At 45.8% G+C, this 17326-nt stretch overlaps 1 protein-coding gene across 1 annotated transcript in view; it reads left to right on the forward strand.

The window, feature by feature from the left end:
* The window catches only part of AGK (acylglycerol kinase), a 226117-nt gene that overhangs the window by 53488 nt on the left and 155303 nt on the right, over window positions 1-17326 (forward strand). The window contains exon 7 of the mRNA XM_086952969.1: window positions 14569-14663. Coding sequence (XP_086809095.1) covers window positions 14569-14663 — 95 coding nt within the window. The remainder of the gene's footprint in view (window positions 1-14568; window positions 14664-17326) is intronic.

The following is a 17326-nucleotide window of genomic DNA, read 5'->3' on the forward strand; positions in this document are numbered from 1 at the left end:
GGGAGAGTAATGTGACATATATACATTAAATTTACATAGTGAAACCAGTTTGGCCTATAACAGGCCAAGTATTCCAGTATATACATGTAGCACTATAGAGACGCTTGTATGAATGATGTGTAGTAGTTAAACCACATCGAATCAGGCTGTGAAGTCTAGGTGACTGTTAGCTTACAGTCGTGAGGAAGGAGGAGGTTTGCCATTTGACTGCATGGGATCAGTTGACCCACAGTCCCATTACGGATGCCCGTACGTGTACTCATGGCTGTACCTTTTCTGCTGTCTATTTAGAGCATTTAGGAGCCCACTCACCTAGACTTCACAGTCCGATCCGACATGCTGTTTGACTGACTGGGTGCTCTGTCGCACTGTCCTGATGAAGACCCAACACTAAGGACTGAACCACCTAGAACTTTTTAGGGGCTTCCCTGGGACCGTGCGGCCTTGTATCTGGTGGGGGAGAGTGGGGGTGTAGGTTATCTTCCATCTGTGGGCATAGGACAATGTAGATGAGGTGAAGGTAGAATTGGGCCACAGTGTGCTATCAGTTAGCCTGCTGGGTATCAGTTGCACCACATTATGTTGTTGACTGTGTATGTGTGTGATCGCTTTCTGTACCGACCTGCCTAATATCTGTTGCATCGCGTTTCAGTGCGGAGTGAGTGAGTGAGCGTGTGTGTGGGAGTGACCGTCTGTGGACCACCAGTGATTCACGACACTGGCCGGTGGTGTTGCTTTACACTGTGATTTCTTGCCAGAAGAACACTGTCTGACATTGGTTTTACCCGTGCGGTTCAGCCCACGGGGCTGCTAAAAAATGGTATAATTCATTGTATGTACATATTTCGGACAGCTGGGGTGTACCCTATAATTGTGTTGTATTGAATTATAAAAATTACTAGGGTAGGCCTGGGGTCGACAACGTGTCGCACTGCGTAAGGGTGCGGGGATGGGGGGGGGTTAGAATAGGATCTGTCCCAAGTGGGCATATTATTGATGTCTTTTCAGCACTACTAGTAATATTTCCAAGTGTGATTTATCCCCCGAAATACATGATTTTTTATATTGTGTTGATTATTGTGTGTGTTGAAAACAAACGTTATTTACATACATCAGGTGTGAAGTCTCTTTTGTGACTCTCAGTGTATTTATTGTGAGTGAGTGCTGTGCCAAGGCTTTACGCAATGCCTCTGTGATGAGCCTGACTGCTCAATCCCTACCCAAGGGTGAGCGCAGGTTATACAATGAGTATAATCACCCACCCTTGACAAGAGTGGTACGTTCTGCCTGGCTAGGACATTGCCTCAGCCAACCAGAAAGTGCCTGTTCAACACATGGTACTAATGATATTGTTTTATTTACCATGTTCTAGGTTTCGTCCCTATTTATGAATGTTGATGTTGGCCCAAGGCGGCTTATTAACAGAAAACTGGTTCTAATGTACTGAAATGCCTTCGGGTGAGACGTTCCTATAGCTACTTCAGTGGTTATTGGAAGTGTCAGTCTTTGAAAGACATCTCTAGTCTGCCATTTGTGGGCCACATCAGTTTTTATAGTCTGGCTTGACAGCTCAGCTTGAGCATCGCTAGATGCGGTCTTTAGCTCCCTCCACATGTTGGAAGCCATTAACCTACATGGATGTTTAGGTCTGGCTTGACAGTGTAAGTCCAGCTTTCACCAGACAATTATGTGATAATCACAACATGTAGGGAGTTGTATTTTCTAGATTTGACTAGACCGCAACTGTGTGCTTCCCGTTAAAGAGTGCTTTAATTGCAATCCTATTAGCTGTTGGAGGGTTTCCGTACGTAATATGGCTATCACATTAAAACATCACGACATGACTGTGAGTAAGAGAAACCCACAATTATAAAATTCCTTTGGCTGAGAACTATTTAACGCCAATCAGGACAGCACTCATGTTCACGCTGGTTAATTGCTGTTGCGGCGCTTATCCTCTGTAATAAGACTTATACGATCAAACCTTGTGCGGTTCAAAAAAAAGAGAACAAATCATATAACTGCTCAAAAGTTTCCACTTTGCTACCTTTCACCCAGCGATCCATTAGTTAGATACACTAGTACCTGGATTGGAGGGTGTTCTATCCCCACCCCCTCTACTGCATCATCCGGCTGCCCTCCAGCGTTCTCTTCCTCATCCCTGGCAGACTCTCTCGCTTTCACCAGGCCTTTAGCGCCATCTGGTACTTCTCCTTCCTATAGAGACCTATCACAGGGACTGCAAATTGCTTACAAAATGACTTCAGCTGTCTGGCAGTATAGGTATCTAATCTTTCCTCCTCAAAGATGACATCCTCTGAAGCATTGGACGTTGGCCTTCCTCTACTACTAGTACTCATGGCTGCTATCAACAAGTCACTACTAAGACAAGCAACCAACAATAAAAAAAATGTGTGGCTGCGCTTGGTCTACACTCACCAGTGGTGTTTACCAGTTATTGTACGTGGATCATAAAGGCAAGTCCTGATCCCACCTCTGCCACCAGTGTTAGAAATGGGGGTCTCTAGTTGGCACTGGCTGGCGCCACTGTCCAAATAGGGACACTTCTTCCTAAGTCAGGGCAAGTGGGCTACCCCCTTTGATAACCCCTGCTCAACTCTGTGGTAACGTAGCACGAGCAGTTAGGCCTATCTCAGAGGCAGTGTGTGAAGCGTTTATGGTCACGTACAAAAAGGCAGTAATGACACCACAAAAGGACACAACTCAGGTAGGTATAGAAAAATAATATCCTTTTCTAACAGTTGAACTCAAAACTCTCGAAGCGTTTCAACAACTACAATTTACGTCCACGCGTAGGGACTCAAAGCGACAACAACGTATTCACCCAAAGCGTGACACTGACTGAATTCAGAGCCGGGGCCTACACGACCCGTTGCGACCAGATACCTGTCGTTGGAAGGGAATACAGCACGCAGATTCTGGAAGAATCGGAGACGGTGACAGGCGGATTCCCAGCGACGACAAGTCTTGGAGGCTGAGGTCCGCAGCGTGTACTTAGTGGTTCGGGCACTCGGGGACAGACGAGTGCTCAGAGGCAGCAGCGCACGGCTGCGGCGGCCCGGGCTGGTGGTGGCGATGGCTCTCGTCGTGCAGCTCCGTGGTGGACTCCTAGCGGCAGCAGCTTTCCCTTAGCTGTGGCAGCCCACCGGACAAATCCCAAAGATGCAACATTGTCAATGGTGCAGGCGCTCAGCGGCTACAGCTCCCTATTAGCTGCAGGGCAAATTAAGAGGATGCAAAGTTGTCAATGGGGCTGGCGCTCAGTGGCCACAGCTCTCTTAGCTGCCGTGGCCCGTGGGGCAAATTACGAGGATGCAAAATAGCACAGGGTGTGGGCACTCAGCGGCTACAGCTCTCTCTGGACTGCAGCGGCCTACACGACAAATCACGATGATGCACAGTAGGAAAGGGTGTGGGTACTCAGTGGCTACAGCTCTCTCTTGGCTGCGGCGGCCCACGGGACAAATCACGATGGTGCACAGTGGCAAAGGGTGTGGGCCCTCAACGGCTACAGCTCTTTCCCAACTGCAGCAGTCCACGCAGATTCCGCGGAAGGGCCGAAGGTGCAGATTCAGGCGGACGCTCAGCGGGGGCATCTCTCTCTCAGCTGCAGCGGCCCACATGGATCCAGCAAAAGGTTTGAAGATACAGATTTAGGCGGGCTGTCAGTGGCGGCAGCTCTCTTCTTAGCTGCAGCGGTCCACACAGGATTAGCAAAAAGGTTCAGAGTCAGGCGGGCGCTCAGCGGTGGCAGCTCTTTTAGCTGCAGCGGCCCGCACAGATTCAGCAAAAGTTTAGAAAGTCTTAATTTCGATTCAGGCGGGCTCTCCGTGGCGGCATCCCTCTATTAGCTGCAGCGGCCCTCATGGTTTAGCAAAAGTTCAGAAGTGCCCAGTCTGCGGCCCTCACAGTAGAACTAGGGGCTCCGGATTACTCGACAGAGGCCTAACCTCCAAGCAGAACTCCTCGCACAGGAATTGCGACGGCTGACGGGGTGAAGTCTAATGTCCCTGAGACTTCTGCAGGAGGTGTTCTCGATTTTAGGCCCTAGGGTAGTTTCTTTGGCAAGCTTGATGAAAGTTGCAAAGTCCTTTCCTCTGTACACTCATCTTGAGATCCAGAAGGAGCACACTTGGTCAAAGTTCCAGCGCAGCATTTTATACCTAAAAAGTCTTTGTTCTCTAAGGTTGCAAATAACTGACTCTGGTCAGAACCAGTTCGGTGGGGTCCGGGAGCACTTGGTTTATGAGGCGACATCCTGCCCTTTCAGAATGAGGGGGTCTGCTATCAGACTCCCAGTGGGAGGTGGAGCTATCATTCACCTTGCCAGGCACGGCCCTGCTCGGATCAAAGAGTCAGCCCTCCCCATGCTCTGAATACTGAACTCTCTCTCTCTCCAGCCAGGTCTGACCCAGCTGGCCCTGCTGCTCCAAAACCAGATGGCCAATACACATACTCGCAACAGCCAACAGTAAAGCTTAGGCAAGAAACAACCACGTTTTCAGAACATGTATTTCAAAACATGTAACATATAAACGGTACTTACTAAAAGGTGCCCCTCAATATCCTGAGCATATACATACCAAACTCAATGTTCCTATACGGTTCCTAGGGCCCAATAGGATGATAGAAAGCAATCTTTAACTGGCCCATCCTGGCCTATAAGAATGGATTGTTTTGCAGTAGCGACAGTGAAATGGAGGGTAACTCACTATTGAAACAGGCTACACCAATGTAGGTATTATAGTTATCCTTATTCATACAGTCATATATATATATATACAGGGAGCATTTGCGCTGTGGCACTGAGTAGCAGTGGCACAGCACCCAGAACATCTAAATCCAGCCACTAGATAGGGAGAGTAGAGAGGGAGGGAGACCCACGCCAATGATGCCAGGTCCAACAGCGCCCATCATACATTACTGCCATCGTGCTGCAAAGAGCAGGGCCTTACACACATCCCTACATGAAATAAAATGTTGCCTTGGTCTAAATTTTCCTGAAAAAAACACAATTTGTTATTGATCTGCTTTCAGACTAGACTAAATAATGCTTTTCCTTTTAAGGAAATGTATTTGAGCTGTATTGTTTCTGAGCTACTCCAGATTTTTAAAAGCTTTTAAGACCTTGCCAGGTCCTATTATTTTAGACTTTTCCCATCTTTGTGATTGATCTTTCCTACTATTTCCATGGTGGACTTTCCCTTCCTAGACACGTGTTGCTTTGAAATGAGGCAATGGCCATCCATATGAGATGGTCCTTTCACATTACTCAAGACCAGAGTGTCCGCACTTCCCAGTGTCTTTCTTAAGGGTGTGTCTTGCCTGATAGCAGGACAGGGCGTCGGAGAGCCAAGTATGTGCTCTAGCCAGACATGACTTAATAAGTATGGGCATGAGAAGTGATGATAATCCAGCTTTCATTGATCTTTTGACTTTCCCAAAGGCTGTATTTTCCTGTATTAGAACTAATACCAATTACTTGCAGTACAGTGATAGTGACCGAGTAATTACCTCTGTATTATAATAATTCTTTTTTTTTAATGAAGGGAAAGTGAATGTAGGCTGGGACTGTGTGTCGTTTGCCGTCCAAGCACTTCTTGCCACTGCGGATAACCGGGGAACAGGAACCGCGCACATCAGGAGGAGGAGACCAGGGACTCGGGACTGCGAGATCCAGCGGGCCTTGCACCAACACTATTGGCCGCAGCTGGGGCCTCTTCCCGAGCCCGCCCACTGACTGCTCATCAAGCCTCGCGGCCCCCGCTCCGTGGGTGCCGCTTGTAGGCTGGGACTGTGTGTCGTTTGTCGTCCAAACACTTCTTGCCACTGCGGATAACCGGGGAACAGAAACCGCGCACATCAGGAGGAGGAGACCAGGGACTCGGGACTGCAAGGTCCAGCGGGCCTTGCACCAACACTATTGGCCGCAGCTGGGGCCTCTTCCCGAGCCCTCCTACTACCGATTTAAGTCACGCCTAAACACGCGGGACGCGCGCGGGACGGAGCACAGGGCGAAGCCCGGGCCAAGGGTGGACCCTTTGTAGCCCGTTTGAGCCCGAGAGAGACCGGACTGGGCCATCTCTCTGGGCATCCCCTTGGTGGATATCCACAATTAGATTCCGTGTGCCCCGTCTCGTCTGAGACCCAGACACTTCAGGAGTAACGCACCATGACAACAAGGGAGACATGGAGTAAAGCGACGGCTGCGTCCATCATGGCCACAGGTACTTTGGATAATTTCCTTATCAGAGCTAACACTGTAGTAAATAATGAACTGTCGGCCTTGGAAAGACAGCTAACAGAAGGCATTGAAAGCACTAGCCACCCAAAAACTTTAAACTTAAATATTGCATCCCCGGAGATAACGAGGCCTCCCATCTATCCCTTTTGGATAGTATTGATCAAACAATTGAGTCTGTCCTACAACAGCTAAGGTCCTCTTCAATCTCCCAACACGATTTACAGCGATCTGCATCTGAAGTCACCCCACCTCCATCGTCTGATCCAGCCCTGACTCAGAGTGAAGGGAGCGAACTAAGTCTATCTCATGCACGGGGTCTTCGAGAAGGTGCTATTTCCAAAAGAAAAAGATCTAGACAATCTAAGGCGGTTAAAAGGGCTAAATTGGATCATGCCTCTAGTACTGCTGCTAACATCTCTGGTACAATGGACCCCTCTCCTCTTACGACTGTTAATGAAATTGTGACTCCACTACAGCCCTCCCAACCGTCGGTGCTAGGGGAGGCGGGTCCATTCATTTTTGGCGAGGGCTCTTGTGGAGGGGGGGATCAGTCTATATCACTCATTGCCAATGTTTTGCGGAAGCTTCTAGAACCCATTTGTGTGCGTCTTGATTGTATTGACACTAGACTGCAAGCTATTGAAAATGTCACAGGGGGTATGAAGGAACAACTAAGAATTTTGGGTAATAGCTCCGGTGCGACAACTATGAATGTGGGGAGTTCTCCTCATGCTAATTTAGCTACTATCCCAGCCACAGGTCTTACTATATCACCTACGACAATAACTGTACCTATAGTCAGTCCTCCCACTTCTGCCCCGCCCCTCTTTCGAGGCAACTCCCGCCAGTGCCTCTAGTGCAGCAACCAAAGTTACCTGTGACAACAATCCCACCAAGGCAAGAAAAAACGCAAACTAAGATCAGCGACCACAACACCCATAACGCCCCCTCCTGAAATCGGTCATACACGGTCAATCTGCCTCCAGAGGCTGCAGCCCATACCGTAATTTTGGCCGGAGTACCGGAACTTTCTAGCACCGTACCAGAACCCTTTGATTCTCTAAAAAACAAGGTGATTAGCTGGTTGAACATCCACAGGCCTCTGCCGCCAAACTTAAGAGGGGAAATACTAATGGTCAAGCGGGTTCCTTGGGTGGGGGCACACAAGAAAGGAGATTAATGGTGATTGTATCCTGGTAACTTTCAGGGGTTCTCAGATTGCCCCGCATATTACCAACTGGCTGGGCAGTTTGGGAAACACTATGATCCAACTGTTACCATTGTCCTTTTTTTACCCGCCTAGAAATCATAATTTGCATCCTAGGGCCAATGATGGTTGGACAAGGGTGAGCTGTGCCATCGATGGTACTAGGTATAGGCCTACATTGCAGGAAATGCCAATGCAGATCAATTACTTGCATCCCAACAGCTATAGTTGTTTAGAAGAGGTGGATTGACTGCATCGAGATGTTTGCAAGGCAAGAAGTGATAGGGCGGTGCACTCTGCAGCAGTCCTAGAGACTGCTCCAGACATCACTGATACTGATAACACTCCCGCTGTCCTTGTCTCAAATGGCCAGCCGAGTACTATTACTTTAGAATCCCCCACATATTCTCCTAAAACTGCTCCTGACTCCCATTCATTAAAAATTCTTTCCTGGAACATAGCGGGTCTTTGTAATAAACTGGCCTACCCTGACTGGGGTTCATACATTGACTTGAATGACATATGCTTGTTCCAAGAAACATGGGCACGGGAGGAACAATATCGTCTGGGATTTGCCTCATTTTCAGTTGCGCTAAATGGGCGGGAAAAGGTCGCCCGTCTGGGGGGTTAACTATTTGGGTGGCATCCCATCTGGGCTGTAGTGTTAAAATCATGGATACAGCCACAGATGATGTCCAGTGTCTAATTTTGGAGTGGCCGAATGGATTCAGACTGGCAGTGGTTAATGTCTACTCAAGACCCGTGAGTGCCTCGTCTGAGTCGGGAACCATTGAGGAATTATCCTCCTTTTTAACCAACATCCCTGAGGGTCTTATGTATGTGGTGGGAGGTGATTTTAACTCCCAGTTTGAACGATTGGAAGGTCTGTTAGATGCTGTAAATCAGGAGGAGGACGATACCTGGGAAATTCCTCAAGTATCAGGTCCCCCAGCAAGAGCATGGACTCCTCTAGCTTTACAAATTACTTCACTGATGTTGACCCACTCGATAAGGGCGTGTAACAGGCGCTTAAAGTCTGATATACCACCTGCCTTTACTTTCCATCAGCTAGGGAGGAGGGCACGCCTTGATTACATCTTTGTGGAGTGCAGGGCTTGGAAAAGAATCCTCGATTTTAGGGTGGAGAGAGTGACCATCACCCATTAATTCTAGATCTTATAATTCCGGGTCCTGACAGGGGCATTCTATCACCCCAACCTGACATTCCTAACACGTCCACTCTATCTAGTAACAGACGTAGGGTAAGATGGGACAAGTTGGCTAAAAATCCCAATGGGTTAGCCAAATTGTATACCCAGATAATCCCAGTATTGGAGGATGTTGTCGTACTCATAGAAGAGCATCCTTTGGACTCCTTTCATGAAAAACTGGGACAATTACATACGGTATTACTAAGTACCATAAAAGAAATTCTAAATCCTATAGGACCAAGCAATGGTGGGCTTCATAGGAATCCATCCTGGTATAACAAGGCATGTAGGCAGGCGAAAGGTGACCTTTTAGAGGCCTTAAAGCAGAATAATAATAGGGACCTCATAAAAGCTAGGAGACAAATATATAGGAACCTTACACGTCACGCCAAGGGCGAATGGGAAAATGAGAAATGGGTAAATTTAACCTCAGCACTTGCGGTCAAAGACGCACGTAAGTTCTGGTTAATTGTGAGCACTCGCTCTCTTGAGCCAGACCAGGCAGTAACACCTAATATCGCTCCTGAGGTATGGGAACAACACTTTGCAGAGCTCTATAAGGAAGATACCCATGGCACAAATGCCCACATGCCTGATATAGTAAGTACTCTGGCCTCTGACCCGCATGACTTCAGGTTTTCCCTAGTCGAGTCCGTGGGGCAATAGCTAAGCTCCCTATGGGAAAAGCCCCAGGGTTGGACAAGGTTCCGGGGGACCTTTATAAACAGGATCCCGAGATATGGGCCCCTTATCTTCAAATAATTTTTAACGCAGTCCTTGGGGGAATGGCACCTCCTAATACTTGGTTGGGAGCCGAGTTGGTCCCAATCTTCAAGATGGGATCGCCTCTCCTCCCACTCAACTATAGGCCAATCAGCCTAATAGACGTATCCCAAAAACTTTTCTCAAGGCTGATATTGGACCGTCTCTTAGATTGGGTTGAGGACTCAGAAATTCTGAGTGATTATCAGGCTGGCTTCAGAAGAAATGTATTCACCACTGACCAGATCTTTAGATTAAACATGCTCTTCTGGAAAACGGTCAAAGTCCAGGGCGGCTCGCTTTACACTGTTTTAGTTGACCTCCGTGCGGCCTTCGATCTGGTCCCACAGGGGAAACTTTGGAGAGTATTGAGGGACCTAGGCATTCCAACCCCCCTCTTAAATATCTTAATTCGTCTCCATTCTCAGAACTTCGCGCGGGTAAGGTGTGGGAGACACAGCACTTTGTCATCTAGCTTCTCCATTGGAAGGGGGGTAAGGCAGGGTTGTGTTTTGGCACCAACCCTGTTTTGCCTCTTTGTCAACGGAGTAATCAATCACCTGAATGTGGTCCCCAATAGAGATGTTCCAAGGCTCGCAGGTGAAGGGATCTCTGCGATCATGTTTGCAGATGATACCCTGTTGCTGGCTAAGACACCAATGGGCATACATCGAGTCTTGGACGCATTTGTCTCATTTTGCCATGATCGGGGATTAGAAATAAATAGATCCAAAACGAAGTTCATGATTTTTAACTCTCCGAAAACATCCAGCCAAAACCCTGCTATAGGCGGTGTTCGTCTAGAGAGAGTCCAAACGTTTGAATATCTGGGACTAACCCTAAATGAGGATATGACTTGGGTACAACATCAGATCAAAACCCAATTAAACCTCTCCCAAAAAGCAGGTGGAATTCTTAAACTTCTGAAGCAAACTGTCTCTAAACCTATTTCCTCCCCTCTTGAAATCTATAAAATGCAGGCACGGGGAGCGGTGATCTATGGTGGTGAGCTATGGGGCCATAACTGCCACCCTGATATCACCACTATAGAAAACAGGTTTCTTAGGCAATTAGTATCTTTGCCAGCTAGCACGCCCCTACTAACCCTCAGGATGGACTTGGGACCCAGACCCCTCAAGGAAGAACTGGGACTTAAACCTCTTACCTTCTGGAGACGGCTTTGGGTTACGCCTGAACTTGTCAGCTATAGGCAAGAGCTCTCAGAACTTTTAAAAACACCAAATGTTTGGAACTTGCCCTGGCTGAAATACATTAGGCAAGAATTTGACAGACTAGGATGCCCTCTATTATGGTCTCACCCTGAAGAAGCCTGTAGAGGTGTATCCCGGCGGGAATTGGTCAGCCTGTACTATGATAAAAACATGTCCGCCTGCCTAACCAACGCAAAAATTGGTACACTGACGAGATCATTTTTGGGTCAAAAGGACTACTACAAACTGGAATCTGCTTTTGATATTATTAGCCCTAATGCCCATAGGAAGCTATATCTCCAATGGAGATATGACTCCCTACCGATAAGGGCCTTGACCGCACGCTGGCATCCTAATGCCCCCAGAAATTGCCCTGCGTGTAGTGCCAAATTAGAGTCTGAGTTACACCTGGTTTTCTTTTGCCCTTCCTACAAAACTTCTAGGCAGAAGTGGATTATCCCTACCTGCAAAAACCTGGGCTTCAGGCAGTGTTCTCAATCATATCAAATATTAAAAACTGACCTGTCGCCAATAATTGTCTTTCCGGTCACAAAATTCTTGGCTGCCATGTGGAATACCAGAATAAAATATTTGGAAAATTGAGATCCACTACAGTTGTGTAACTTCCCTAGTTGTTCTGGGGTTTGTGGTGATCTGAGGCCTTTTATAGGGTTTGCCCCAAGATTTGCTGTATGACAATGTTTTTACCATAATTTTAATATAACGGAACTTATTTTCATCGTAATAACTGTTATGATATTTGATGTATTTTACTGTGCATTCTTTTATGACATTTTCTATGTCGAAATAAAGATGAAAAATGAAATGAATGATCCAATTCCCTCCTTTTTCATGTGGCTGCAGGAGGTTCCTCTGTGCATTAGTTACTGTACATTCTTATGTTACTCGTAGTGAAAAAATCCTATTGGAAAACAGACCTAAACAACTATTGGAAATAGTCAAACAACAAGTTAGTTGCCATGCTAACCTCAAATCGGTACATAATGGGTAATTGCCAAGTGAAGGGGAATTCTCCGCTTTTTTCATGAAAAAGACAAGGAGGATTGAACCAGAATTGCAACTCTCCTCCCAATGTCTACCCTCACTGGCCATGCCCAGTCTCCTCCCAGTGTCACACTTTCTGTGTTCCCCTCACATTGGCTATACTTCTAAAAATAATGCTACTTGAAGTGCCTTCAATATCTAGGACAAAACTTATATACTTAAAACCATAACATCAATAAAACCCTCCAACAATTTCAATGATCCTCCGCCTGCTTAGCTCTTCCATACTACTACTTTAGTCTAAAATGATCTAGCTTTCCTTTCACAAGGCATGATTCCGGATTTCCTAAAGATAAGACCGGTCAAACCAATCCCAAAAAAACCAAATGCAGACTTGTCTGACCTCAACAATTTCCGTCCAATCACCAAAATCCCAACACTAGCTAAGTTACTTAAATGCGTACACCTACAACTCTACAACTACATTAAGCAGTGTTATCTTCTTGACCATTGCCAAATAGTCTTCAGAATGGGATATAGCACTGAATTGGCTCTAACTCACATTTTAGATGATGCCCTGAGATTGCTTGATTAGAATGAATCCTGCCTCCTTATACTTCTTGATCTCTCCTCTTCGATCAACATGGTAAAACATGACAATTTGATTGACCTTCTTGAGAATAGGATGGGGCTGTCTGGTACCATTTAAAAGTGGTTTCCCTCGTTTTTCCACAACAGGGCTCAAAGAATCAAAAATAATTAACCCTTTCTGACATCACCCTGGTCTCAATTGGAGGGCCTCAATGTTCCACACTGCCAACCACATTATTCAACATAAACATGGAACATTTGACCGAGATCCTGAAACAATTAAACATTCTTTATCAAATGTACGCGGTGTAGTAAGGGCTGGGCCTTGTGCGCACATTAAGTTAGCATAGGCTTATTAGAAGTTTAAAAGCCATTTTACCTTTTTGCCGCGTTTGCACACACCCCCTCATATAACTGTTGTTGTAAGTTAGGCTGTGTGAAATGCTTCACATGAGAATGGCTTGTTTTCAGCATCCCTAGACCTACATTGTGACTCTAGTCTGCACACTGAGTGCTAAAGCCTCCAAGGTTATCATAACAAGGTAGCTGTTGTTCGGGTTGATCGGCTCACGTTTTAGCCATAACATACACGCAGCTGCAGCCAACGTGATTCTGGCGCCTTTAATATTGCACTGTAAGCATGATTTCTGGCACTTGGAAGAATCCCGTTTTTCCAGAGAGACAGAGAGCTTTTGCAGATCCTGATGTGATATACTCCTGCTGATCCTAGAGGTATGGGGTCCCCCGCACAAGCCTAAGAGACCTTCTGTATTTTATAAAACATAGTTCCTACCTAGGGAGGGTGATTTATTAGGCGCTATAGGACCTATGTTCACCCTCATTTTAATATGATTTCTCCTTTTGTGTTTTATGGAATTGTAACAATGCGGATCATATTATTTCTAATCATATGTCTGCTTATGTTAGCAAAGATACTGCATCTTAGAGCATGTCTTTAAAATAAATATTTTAACCTTTTCCCGTGTCTCGTTTTACTCCTGTTGTAGACTGATATGAGGGTATAACGAAAGAGTGTTCTTGCATCCCACAATTCCTGAGTATAACCTAAGTCGCATGTTCTGGGTTGTCTAATCATTGGTTCCTTTGCTATAAGACGAAGAGCTAATGTGACACTGATGCTAGCTGGTTAGGGTTTCTAGGCACTAAGGTGAGTTTTTTGGTACACCACAATTCACTGAGGTCCAGGATCTCTGTGCACAGTTCTGTGTAGCAGCAGAATCTCTGCGACATCGGATGGCACATAATTGTTCCTGAAATGTTCCTCACCCGAATAGATCAAAATATTAAACTGCACCCTACTGAAAATCCAACGATGGTTAAACCACAATCACCTTGTGCTCTGCACTCTCAAAACTGAAATCCTTTTGATCGCCCCCCACAATCACTCCTCCCACATAGAAGAATGGCTCAGACAACTCACAGCTCTCAACTGCACCCCCCACATTATCCACTCTACTAGATCACGATCAGATTGAACAAATACCTAAATATGCAAGATCATGCCTGCGCAATCACCAAGAGAGACCATTATCAAATGAACCCATTAAGGAAAATTAAACCACTCTTGCCCTCCGCTGACTTTCAGTGTGCAGTCCAAGCCATAGTCTTATCCCGATTAGATTACAGGAGGGCTATTCTTGCAGGCTTACCTAAAGCAAGGCTGGTGCCAGAAAGGGCCACATTGAACTCGGCTGCTAAGCTCTCATCGTGATGTAGAAGATTTGACCACATCACACCTGACCTACAACAGCTGATATGGCTGCTGCTTGAAGCTAGAATCCAGTTAAGGATAGCCTGCATGACACACAAGTTCCTCCACCAAAATACTCCTGTCTACTTGGCCAAAAAACATGAACTATCTGGTGCTGACTCTCTAGTGCTGAAACCACAGAAGTTCAACAAAAAGAAAACTCCTTTGGACTTGCCCCAAGAATATGGAATGCACTACCTCCGGAAATCTAGACAAACCTCTTGACTAACTCCTAAAAAGAAGTAAAAATGTTTCTTTTGAACAGATTTCTTCAATAGCACCCTGAAGTCACCCAGCGTGGCCATTTTCCTGTTGACACTCTTGGATCTTGATTGTACCAGGACATTTGTATATACTATGTCTGTTTTGGTGTTTGCTTATTCCTTTTTGCATTTTATCCTGCTTGTATGACTTCACTGCTATTTGTACAGCACTCTGATACACCGATGGGTCATGTATGCGCAATATAAAACTCTTCAAATAATTAAATTGTTTGTTACACTTGCATGACTGTCTCATTCACCACTCTCCCTGTTTGATTTCAGGCTGTCTTTAGCAGGATCCCCATTGGATTCATTCCCCTTGGAGCGACCAGCACTCTGAGCCACACATTGTACCCCCAGAATGACAATAAAGTCAAGTAAGAATTATTTGTTTGTATGCTGATCATAGGCTGCCAGTATCTGATGATGAGAAGGATTGAGTAATGCAAGTGATGCACTTTACTGTTGTGTTTGCAGTTTGCGTGAAAGACCGGAGAGTCTGTCTATTTTTCTTTTGTATAAGTGTTTTACGTAAGAAAAGAAATTCAATTATGGCATCACAATACAAACATCTAAATTAAAGTAGTGTGGGTTACTTCTGAGCAGAAACAGAGTATTATGCAACTGACCCTCCTAAGTTTAACTAGCTCAATATTTAACAAACAGTGCAGACAGTGGAAAGAGTGATATTTGTTAATGTACATTGGAGGCCAACAGGGGAGCCTTTCTCAAAAGACCACTCAACGTAATTGTGTGGGCACAAAGTGATTCCTTTTATTAGGTTTCGCACTGCGAACCGATCGTGAAGCGATCGTCGCTGCGAAACACTATTGCAATTGTTTCTGCTTTCAAGGAGTCAAGGGAGACAGCGGACAAGCGATGTGCACGCGTGCGTAAACGGATCAGGATCAGGTCACACGCGCTTCCTGTCTCCCATGGCTCCTTGGAAGCAGAAACACACACACACACACATTCAGACCCCTGCCCCGCCGCGCATACACACACATGGTGAACCCCCCCAACCGCTGCGCATACACACACATAGACAACTGTGGCGACTCGGAAGGTAACTGCAAGCAAAGCTTTTATTCCAAATTCTCATGCCGATTTTTCACTCTTTGCATACTGCACGCAAAACTATTTGAGCAGCGTCAGGGGAGACTCGGAAGGTAACTGCACGCAAATCTATCATCTTAAATACTTATGCCGGTTTCTCACTCTCTGCACGGAATTATGCACGAAAAAATGCTACTTTAAACACACATGCCGGTTTTTTACTCTATGCCCGGAATTTTAAGCTGATATCTGCGTGATTTGTATTTTCGCGGGCTTTGCGGTGGTTTTTCACTCTCCATTGGCTAATAGGGCTGGGGCCATAAACTGGAGCCATAAATCGCCCCCCTGCCCACCAGATGACCATGAGGCTACATACCAACGCGGTCAGGGATCAGCAAAACAGAGATAAGCCTCTCTCCTCACCATCTAGCAGCATAGAAGCTGAACTCTATCCTCCCCTTCAAGCAACATGGAAGATGGACTAACTCGACCCACCCAGAGTAGAAAGGGAAACTATACTCTGTAATCACTCAATTTGGCGGCCATTTTAGACTGGTCTCTCTCTCTCTCTGTCGGCCATCATGGACTAGTCTTTTTCACTATTCGACCACACTCTAAGAACTGGCCTCTTTAGACTATTCTCAACTAGCGAATGTCTGCCTTTTAGTGCAGTATTATACTTCTACTTGTATTTAACGCACCGATCATTAGCTCATATATTTCTTGCTGCTCTCCAGTCTCATTTTTGACTCATTTAGCTCTTTGTTTGCACCTGTATTTTGTTCCAGTATATCATTAGTATTATACTTCTACTTGTATACTGTACAATTGTTATAAGCTGCACCCATTTCACTTTCTATTTTTGTATTGCACCGATTACTACCTCATATTTTTATATATTTATATATATATCTTTTTCTTTTTGTAAGTTGCACCCATTTCACTTTTTTCCCTGGACTGCACCAATTGCTACCTCCTATATTTTGATTATGTTGGCTGCTCACTAGTGTCACTTCTGTTTCCATGTAACTTACCGTTTGCCTCTATTTTTGTATTGCACCGATTACTACCTCATATTTTTATATATTTATATATATATCTTTTTCCTTTTGTAAGCTGCACCCATTTGCAGCTTACAGCGTACCGATTGCTACCTCATATATTTTGATTGCTCACTAATGTCACTAATGTCATTTTTGATTCTGACTGCTACCTCATATACTCAGTCTGCTCACCATTGTCACTATCGTTACATGTAATTTGTTGTTTGCACTTGTTTTTGCTCCTGTTATCATTATTGTACACCCTCCTACGCCTACCTCTACCCAACATGGATCTCATCGGCAAACACACATATAAAATCATCTACCCACCATTACCCAACAAAAAAGCCGCTAAGCGCGTTAAACATAACTTCCTTAGGACCCACCCTGAAACCCCCTTTGTCGACACCTATTTCTCACCGGTGAATGGATCCATGAATATTGACATCATCTTCCACACCACACGAAGAGTCCAATGGAGAAAAGTGTTCTGCACCTTACTCACCGTCTCCTCTACCAGGAAATCCGCTCATGGCTCAACACTCTCCATCACACCATCTCAACTCTTCCCAGGCAGAACCACCATCACTATCTACAATAACAGGATTGTCCTAATTCAATCCATAGACAGGAACCTGGAACTACTAGACAACATGTTCCCCACCTTCAAACAGCACCTCTCCAATCCACGGACCCCCACTCACAGCACCCCCAGTCCTCTCATCCCTAACCGCACAGCCTCCAATCACAACCCAGCTAACATAGCTCAGCCCCAAAACGACACGCACCTCTCCGCTACCCCCAGCACCTTAATCACCCACCCACCTTCTGTAGCTACCCCACACTCCTTAATCACAGACATAGATCTCTCCCCCTCTACCCCCTGCACCTTAATCACCCACCGACCTATTGTAGCTGCCCCACACCTCTCAATCACAGAC

The sequence above is a fragment of the Lissotriton vulgaris genome, chromosome 1_2 (genome assembly GCF_964263255.1).
Source record: "Lissotriton vulgaris chromosome 1_2, aLisVul1.2, whole genome shotgun sequence".
NCBI classification, from domain to species: domain Eukaryota; kingdom Metazoa; phylum Chordata; class Amphibia; order Caudata; family Salamandridae; genus Lissotriton; species Lissotriton vulgaris.